The 9,418-nt window shown below is 44.1% G+C and overlaps 1 protein-coding gene across 1 annotated transcript in view; it reads right to left on the bottom strand.

Moving 5' to 3' along the window:
• Nucleotides 1–453: 453 nt before the first annotated feature.
• znf341 (zinc finger protein 341) overlaps nt 454–9,418 on the bottom strand; it is a 21,063-nt gene continuing 12,098 nt past the window's right edge. The window contains exons 5-15 of the mRNA XM_010778157.1: nt 8,154–8,486; nt 7,305–7,488; nt 6,987–7,080; nt 6,789–6,879; nt 6,105–6,308; nt 3,648–3,746; nt 1,816–2,024; nt 1,610–1,706; nt 1,391–1,523; nt 678–789; nt 454–532 (exon numbers count right to left, since the gene is read on the bottom strand). Of these exons, the coding sequence (XP_010776459.1) occupies nt 454–532; nt 678–789; nt 1,391–1,523; nt 1,610–1,706; nt 1,816–2,024; nt 3,648–3,746; nt 6,105–6,308; nt 6,789–6,879; nt 6,987–7,080; nt 7,305–7,488; nt 8,154–8,486 (1,635 nt within the window). The remainder of the gene's footprint in view (nt 533–677; nt 790–1,390; nt 1,524–1,609; nt 1,707–1,815; nt 2,025–3,647; nt 3,747–6,104; nt 6,309–6,788; nt 6,880–6,986; nt 7,081–7,304; nt 7,489–8,153; nt 8,487–9,418) is intronic.

Genomic DNA, 9,418 nt, shown 5'->3' with positions numbered 1-9,418 from the left:
TTATTTAAACACAATATATGCACTCCACTATGCTGTTGTAGTATTTACTGTATCCGAAGCACTTAATATGATTGCTCATATTTCAAGCAATTTTTTTCCCGGCCCCTTGCTTTGGATCATTTTCATCAACCGGCCCCCATTCCAAACTAATTGAATAGCCCTGGTGTATAGTAAATGGATTTTTTTTTTAAACTAATGCATGCCTGGAAGTCCGTTTGTGTCCAAGTGTGCAACACAAACCGAGTAATGCAGACAATTATTTTCGAGCTTCTCTTGTAGGAAACTTGCTTCCATGTCTAAAGATAATATTCTATCACTCAATTTAATTTCTTGGCTTTTCAAATATGGACTAAGGATTTGTAGTCAACCTGGTTACTGTAAAAATTGAAACAAATAACATCGGAAAGGAAACGTTGTGTCCGCCGCTGGCTATCCAAACATCACTAGTATTATTCACTCACCAGAATGGGACAGGATGTGGGCTTTGAGTTTGTCCGGTCTGTTGAATTCTTTGGTGCAGCCCACATGTGTTCTGATTTTAAAAACAAAGCATTACATTTAATAACTTCAATAAGATTATTAGAAAGGAAATAATCTAATGACATGAAATGCCTGAGCAAGGATTCATAAGGCTTGAATGATAAAGGAATGAACTAAGGAGAGGAAAAAGGAGTTACCTGAAGGGGCACCTGTATTTCTTGAAGGGTTCGTGGATGAGCATGTGCCGCTTCACCTTGTCCTTCCTGTTGAATGTCGCCTCACAGAGGGAGCATTTGTACGGCTTCTCCCCTGAAATATGGAATCAACATTTAAGCCTTTACTTTCATCAATGACTTGTACAGTTATCACTTTAATGAGGTGGCCTACAACTGGGGGGAAACGCATAGACTCTGTATAAAGGGTGAATGTAAGGGTTTGCTCTGGTAAAATTGAAATGCTAACATTTTAGCCAAAGCTACAAGAGATGTGAGTAAAAGAAAAAAAGCCTCTCGCGCAACCCTTCTTGATAGACTTTGAGTATGATCATATCAGAATTGGCATATTTAAATATGTTTGTTCTGATGAATAGCCTAGTTGTATAGTTTCAAATATAACTGTAACTACATCCTCTCTTTACAGCTTAGATGGCTTGTTGTGTTTTTGGAAATCATGTGATTATGAGCAGATGTGTTTCAAGTGCATTTTGTATGCTGCAAATAGCTTTTTATATTTGTTTATATTTAATTTAGACAACCAGATATAGTGCAGTTAGTCTGATTTAGTTGATCTAGAGCTTACGTGCTCATCATTTGGGAAAATGGTAGTTAGAATGTATGTCCTTTGGTTGACTTAAGTCTTAAATATCAGCGAACTAGACCTGACTTTGCTACAACTCGTCACAGTTCCAGACCTGAGTGAATGCGTGTGTGCAGTTTGAAGTAGTGCTCTGTCTTGAAGGCTTTCTTGCAGATCTGACACTTGAACCTCCCCCCGACGCCGTGAGTGGAGAGGTGGCGTCTGAAGTACCTTTCACACGGGAAAACCTGGAGGCCAATGAGAAAACAGATCATACACAGCACGTATATCTTAAAAAGCGAAATACTACATCTTTACAGAGTGTGTATTGTACCTTTTGACAGTGAGGGCAGGGAAAGTTGTGTGTGGCCGTGAGTAGATGTTGTTCCAGTGCATCCTGGGTAGAGTATCTGCTCTGACACTTCCCACACCTGAGGGGAAATGAAAACATAATTTTTACTTCTGGGTTTTGTCTTATTTTCCTGAGGAGCTTAACTAACGAGAGAAACTTTTCACACCGAGTTGAGGGACGAGGCTGACCTGTAGATGGTGGGCTCCTTGCGGGTGCTCTGCTGGGGGCAGAAGCAGTGAGAGTACTGGTGGACCCCCAGCTCGAACAGGGAGGGGAACACCTTGCTGCAGAGGTGGCAGCGGTAGGTCAGCTGCTCCTGGTGCGTCCTGATGTGCTCCAGGAACTGATCCAGCTTCTGGAAGGTCCGGGAGCAGGACTTCATAACACACTTATAAACCTGCAGGGAAGGGTAGGTGGTCATTCATGTTGTAAAAATACAAACGTAGGATATTTTCTAAATATCCTATCCCATTTTGTCCGAATGAAGGATACTTTACTCATATCCTCTTCCTAATGCATACCCTCAGCTTCATATTACAAACATGACTGAATAAAAAACATGCAAAGACAGACATTATGCTTGATAAATGCATGACAGTAGAGTGGTGCAGTGATGACTAGTTGTGTATGTGGACCAGGAAGTTTGCATCGCAAGGGCTCCCTTGACCAAAAGCGTCATTTTTCCATAACATTTTAGAATATTGCAGGAAATAAAATCTGTGGCAAACACATGTTTAGGATCCTTACAAGTTTTGTCCAGGAAAATCTCCACATGTCAACACCACTTTTAACATTTTTCAAAGTAAATAGCTAAAGTTACGCTATAAAGGAACCACTTGACGTCACTACTGCTAAGCTTAAGGCGGCTAATTATTGTCGCGTTGACATTTAGCAGTCCTATTTAGTCACTTGTTTCAAGACGTTAAAGACACAAATATGGTATTTTATGTGGTAGTACAACAAGGTCCAATGTCATGGCCTTTCTACTGAACATAATTCCATTGTTGAGGTCCAAATGTTCCAAACTCACATTGGTTTCTCATACAGCATCTCTGTATAGTATGTGTGTTCACTCTCTGTCCTAAACGGCTTGTTGGAGCTCCTGCCCCCCCCTGTGAGCCCACTGTGCTCTGATTGGTCAGCTCGCCCACTCTGTTCTGATGAGTCAACCACCGTTATAGCGGAACATCAGTGATTATGTGTTACAATGGCGTTTGTTAGCAACCAGAAAACGACACCAGTAATGACAAACTGATGAGAATGCTGCGTGGTGTCTGGGTGCCGTGTTGGTGGGACGTTGCGGGCGTCGACTGCTGGAGCGGACAGTGTGAGCTGGCTTGCTGCGGGGGATCTGCGAGACAGCGAGAACCCAGCCTGAACCCAGCCCGAGCACACACACACACACCTGCAGCCTGGCTGTGAGTCTGCGTGTGTGCTCAGAACGAGCCCAGGCCNATCACACACACACACACACACACACACACACACACACACACACACACTACACACACACACACACACACACACCACAAAGCGGATCGTCTCAATAAAAACCAGGGCACGCGACACTGTCCACAGTTGAAAATATGACTTGTGTCGGCTCTCTTGACACATGTTACTTTTTTTACACTATCTTTTGTCACAGGCGTACGACCCAATAGACTTCACACTTACCGATCACACACACACACACACACACACACACCGCACACGCACACGCCACGCACGCACACCGTTTGTACACTTCCGACACGTTGTCCTGTCGTACTGCACCCCACTTCCGACACCAGTAAGATTGCCTGTCGTGTCCCGAACGTCGACACAGTCACCCAGCATTCGCGTCGTGACTGGTTTACTATTTGATTGTGCGACTAAAGGGGAAACCACACACACACACACACACAGCACACCACACACACCACACACACACACACACACACACACACACACACACACACACACACACACACACACACACACACACACACACACACACACACACACACCTATGCATACTTACCACATAGGTGCATTTGGGCTGGAAGGCGTAGGTGCCGCAGGTGTAGAGGTGTGTGTGGTTGTAGCTCTGCAGGAAGCGGATGTAGTTGAAACACTCGGTCTGTGGAGAGGAGGAGGAATTGTTTGAAAGCTGCTGTTTTGTCCTCTGTTGAGGTGAAGCCCATTGCACCATGGAGACTCTGTATGCTCACACACACCTCTGAGACTCAGCTTAACTGCAATGCTTCAATGCGACTGCTTTTGAATCTTCATAACCTTGAGACAAGACCGCGTTACTCATGATTAACTTTTAAAACGTGTGAAGTCAGTGAGCGATGGAGAGGATCTCTTGGCAGCGCCATTCTTATATATGTGAATGAACAAATGGTGCAGAAATATTAGGGACACTGAACATTTGGCAGCCTCCAAGAACAGTCATTTATTTGGAGTATGTTAAGTGTTCATTGTTATAATCGACCAAGACCCACAAGACTTTTTCTTAAACATCCTTTTTTAAGGATTGGGATATAAGAAACACATCATTATGATTTAATTATGTGATTTCTTATGTTTGATTGCATCTAGTGGGTCTATTTCTTCCATAAAAAGTACTTTAAAAGGCACCATTTAAAATACATTAAGTTCCTTTATCATCTCCTGACAGCATGTCTGACTCCCTCTCAATATTTTTTATATAAAAGTTCTGCCTCACTTTCTGTTTCCTGAAATATGGAAAATAAGATGTTAACTCCCTCCCTAAAAATATGTGTTTAAAAGGCTTACAATGGACAAAACACACATCTAAATAGTTAATGTAATCTAGTTAAGACTCAACATTAATAGAAAAACATCCAATGAAGAACATAAACAATATATATTTATACATTTGATCATTTAAGTCCCTCACAGCCATACTTGTCAACCCTCCCGATTTTCGCGGGAGACTCCCGATTTCATTGCCCTCTCCCGGTTTCCTCCCGGGGTCATATTTCTCCCGCATTTCTCCCGATTTCTGACAAAATCAGATTTACTCAGGACTGTTTCCACTCGGACTTTAATACAGCTACACCATTGTTTGGTTTCCATGGTAACACGTCTCTTTAGTAGCGCGCGCAACTGAAAGTCTGAGAGGGTGAGGCAGATAGCCACAGAAAACAGAACAAAGATTGAGCAAAGACACCCATTAAAGGTTGACATTGTCACTTATATACGTGGCACCTCCGTTCTATAACAAAAACGAACGTCGCTTACTCTCGAAGTACCCGTCACGGAAATTACTCCCGATGTAGTAGTTCCGTCTCCACGACTTGACTTGTGTTGAATAATGTATAGACATTCGTAGTACACACTCGTAGACAAAGGTTAGGGTAAGTTCTCGAAATAACAAGTACTTCGCGTCTGTGAATTTCCCGTGACGGGTACTTTTGCGACGTATATAATGAAACAATTAATGGGTTTTTGACAACTATGGCCTTGTGAGGCTCATCAGGGGAAGCCAGCGTCTTACATTGTCTCCAATACATCTATTTACCCCTAATGGGTGTAGTAGATAATTACTCTACAGGACAGCAAGACTCTGGGTACTTTAATACGACCGACAGGAGACACCTCCTGTACTGTGAGTTCGGAGTTAAATTTGTGGTACTCCCGTGAAATAGACTCGGTTTCATACACACTCCTTCAGGTAGGACTACAGAGGTCACTACATTGTGTGTGTTCCGTGTACACGACAGACGTCTTTTCTCCCTTTGTCGTCTTTAGTGTAAAATGACATCACGGACACTCGTATGAACGGGTTGGGAACTCTGGAGTCTTTAGCCCTCGTAAAATTTTACGTTTTACCCCCCCCCACGATCACCTAGCGGCCTCGACAATTCTTGATGTTATATTTCGCTGGTACAATTCTACAATTAGATTCAGTTACGGAACCCCGGACATCGTGGTAGGATGATACTACCCTCGTATACATCCACCCGTCCTTCCTCCCACTCGTTCGTCTCTATACNAGGTCTACCCCTTGGTCTCTTCCCAGCTGGACGTGCCTGGAACACCTCCCTAGGGAGGCGCCCAGGTGGCATCCTAACTAGGTGCCCGAACCACCTCAACTGGCGTTGAGGTGGTTCGGGCACCTAGTTAGGATGCCACCTGGGCGCCTCCCTAGGGAGGTGTTCCAGGCACGTCCAGCTGGGAAGAGACCAAGGGGTAGACCTAGAACCAGGTGGAGGGATTATATCTCTTCGCTGGCCTGGGAGCGCCTTGGGATCCCCCAGTCAGAGCTGGTTGATGTGGCCAGGGAAAAGAAAGTTTGGGGCTCTCTGCTGGAACTGCTACCTCCGCGACCCGACCACGGATAAGCGGTAGAAGATGGATGGATGGATGGAACTCTGTAGCTAATAGGATGTATAGTCACTTTCCAGCCAATCACATTACTGCGCCCCATGGTACCTAACAACCAGGCAACTGGGTCTAATTTCCATACCATCATTGAATATTGGCAATTACCTGTTTGAACTTCCTCCTCTTCTGTTTGTGTTGGACAGTGCTGCTGCTGTGGCTCCTCCTCCTCTTCTTCACCTTGCTGCTGCTGCTCCCCGCCCACTTCCTCCTCATTGGCTGACACTGGTACCACCTTCAGTGTGATTGGTAATCTGGACACTGTGCTGGCCACACCCCCAGGCCACACCTTTAACATAGAGACAGATGTTGATTTTCTGGCACTATGCTGCATTCAGTACTCATGGGAAATGCTTTCTGATCTCTTTTATCAGTGTAGGATATCAAAATGTTCTGGTTTCAGTGGGGGACTGTGTTTAAGCTAACGTTATAAGCAATCTGAATACACCTCAAGTCTGGCGGTGACTGTCGTTAACAGCTAGAAGTGAGAGGCCTGCTTTTTGCCCATCTGAAATGCAAGACTCAATTCAAAAATGGCTATGAATCCTGCATCTATCACTATTGGAAACTGTGATGTGGCAAGAACAAAAAGGCAATTAGCATATCTTTGAGCTAGCGTTACCTCAAATCTAAGACAAACCGTAGATTTTTATAAGAATTAGTTTTCTTAACTTTATCCATCATTTTATAATTTCATCCAAATTGTGGCAAGAGTGGACACTTTAGTAAAAAAAAACTAAAATGTGTGTTATCAAAAACGTTTTCTCACCTTGTGTGTCTGCATGTGTTTCTTCACGTTGGACTTCTGGGCGAAAGCTCGACCACAGACGATGCACTGAAACGGTTTCTCTCCTGTGTGACTGTGGACAGAAAAGGGTCATTACTGTGAGGGAATTGAGTGGCTTTCTTCTAGGTACAATGTTTATTTTTAGATGGATAGAGTCGACCATTACAAATTCTAACTCACCTTCTGATGTGCTGCTGAAGGTCAAAGTTTTTCGAAAATATTTTGTCACAGAAATTGCACTTCAGCTTTGGAAGTTTTCCCTTCAGCTGCTCTGCTGAGGAAGGAAATCAAGTGGGTGAGTATTTATCCTATCATCATTTTTACAATTAAAACTGCGTGCTAAAAGTTTAACTAATCAATACTTGTTTTTTATGCAATGAATACAATGTACAGTAGAGAGCTTGTGACACATCTCAAATATCCTCTATGAAAGACTTCGGTCGGAATACTAAAAAAAAGCTGGTCTTGCAATGAGTGTTGATGTATTTCCTCTCCTACCTGTGGCTCCATCAGGGATCTTCTTGCTGCTCCTCGTCCTTTTGGGGATGATGACCTTTTCAAAGTGGCCCAGCTCTGTGAGGGTGGTGCTGATGCTGCAGGTCTTTGTTTTGGTGCACTGCTTCCCGGGGCTGTAGACCGGGGGGGTGTTGAAGGACTGGCTCTCCACACACTGACTGGGCACCTGAGGGAGAAACACACATGCTCAGTGCTTTATGATTTCAGTCTTCCTCATACTCTGGACTTTGACACTTTACACTTTCCTCTGTCTGATAATCCTACGCATTTCCGTACAATACTACCACTTTTAAAACTGAAGAAGAAGAAGATTAACCTTTATTGATCCCCCTAGGAGGAAATTTAGTTGCTGATGAACTGCGCAGTTCATCCAGTTTCACAGTACTTTTTCTTATTGTATTTCCTTTAATGTATAACTCAATTTTTTTACACTTTTTGACATTTAATAATAGTTATTTTTCATTATATCTTTTAATCTTAAATAAAAATAATATCTGCTTCTTTTTAATCATTCCACTGGTTTATATACACCATCATTTGGAGTTTTCTTAAAGGGGCAGTTCATGTTTCTACGTACGCTCCAACTACCTAAAACTCCCATCAAAACAATATGGATAAAAAGCATTAAAACGATTAGCTATACAAGAGAAAACACATAATTTCTCACCCACAAATATGTAGATTTGATTTAGGGTGAACTGTCCCTTTAATGTACTTCCTTCCGTTACCACGAACAGAAATAGCTTACATTTTGTTCTTGTGCAACACCTAAAAGTCTGGAGATATGTGGTGCATAACATATGTAATACTAAGCTGTTGAGCTGCACTTACTTGTACAGGATGGAAAGGCTGCAGACCCAAGGTGTGGATCTCTGCCCCCCCACCCCCCACCATATGGGGCAGCGTGCTGTACACCTGCACCACCGAGTTGCTGTGGCTCGCCGGGACCTGTGAGGAGAGCGGCTGCTGGGGGGGCTGTCCGGACGGCAGGGGGTGGGCCGGGGTCTGTGTGTGGGGGTGTGAGGACTGCTGCTGCTGCTGTTGTTGTTGTTGCTGTTGCTGTTGCTGTTGCTGCTGTTGTTGTTGCTGCTGGGCGTGATGATGATGATGGTGATGATGGTGCTGCAGGTACGATACACCAGCTGCGTGCATGCTCAGGTTACTCTGTAACAGCAAAGAAAGCAGATTTGATTACAGAACAGCAACATTGATGAAGCATATAATGTAAACGAGAATGATTCCTAATGCACGTTTTTGTCCGAATATCATTGCTCTGAATATCACGTCACACTTTACAAACTAGAAATGATCATTTAAAGTTTATTTTTGAAGAATTTGTGAAAAAAGGAAGCTCTGGGGCCTCATTTATAAAGCCGTGCGTAGGATTCACGTGGGAAGGTTGCTTACGTAGTAGAAATCCAAAAAATAGGTACAGAAATGTTCCGACATTTTCCGATTCACCAAACATTGCGTACCGGTGAGGAAAGTGTGTACAGCACTTCCTACGCCGGTGTCAGTACCATATGTGTTCGCCCTACCATATGTGTTCGGGGCGGGGTCCGTCGCTTACCAATGACGTCACGCATTGTGATTGGCTGTACGGTAATCGCACGCTGATTGGTGTAACCAGGGGTAGGCCGAACACATATGGTACCTACACCGGTTTCCCTTTATAAATCACAATCGACTCGAAATGCGGTGCAGCTTTTGCGGGCTTCACGTAACGCCCATATTTGCCTATAAATAGTCAAAGAAACGCCCTTTCATTCATTCATTTTGACTAGGCTTGTTTGAGACAAGCGAGACCTGCGCAGACCTGCGCAATTTCGATCAACGTCTTGCTCGTGCGTTGCATGATGGTTAGTCATTTTGTCCGACTTGCTCTGGAGGCTCGCTCACATGAGACGTTGAAATCTCGCGGGACAAAGACGCCCGCAGCCTTGAGAGGTGCGGCGAGGCGGCGCAGTTCCTCTCCACGGGCTGCGGAGGCGAAATGCTTGATGGGAAACGACTCGCTGGTATCTCGAGCTGAGCGCTCATTGGTGGTTTTTACCCCGTGCTGCTGATGAAACTCTCCAATTGGCTCGGCAAAAGTT

This window comes from Notothenia coriiceps, unplaced genomic scaffold (assembly GCF_000735185.1).
Source record: "Notothenia coriiceps isolate Sejong01 unplaced genomic scaffold, NC01 NC01_scaffold00000339, whole genome shotgun sequence".
NCBI classification, from domain to species: Eukaryota; Metazoa; Chordata; class Actinopteri; order Perciformes; family Nototheniidae; genus Notothenia; species Notothenia coriiceps.
Note: the sequence above shows the minus strand (reverse complement) of the source record. Positions and strands in the feature narration are given on the sequence as shown.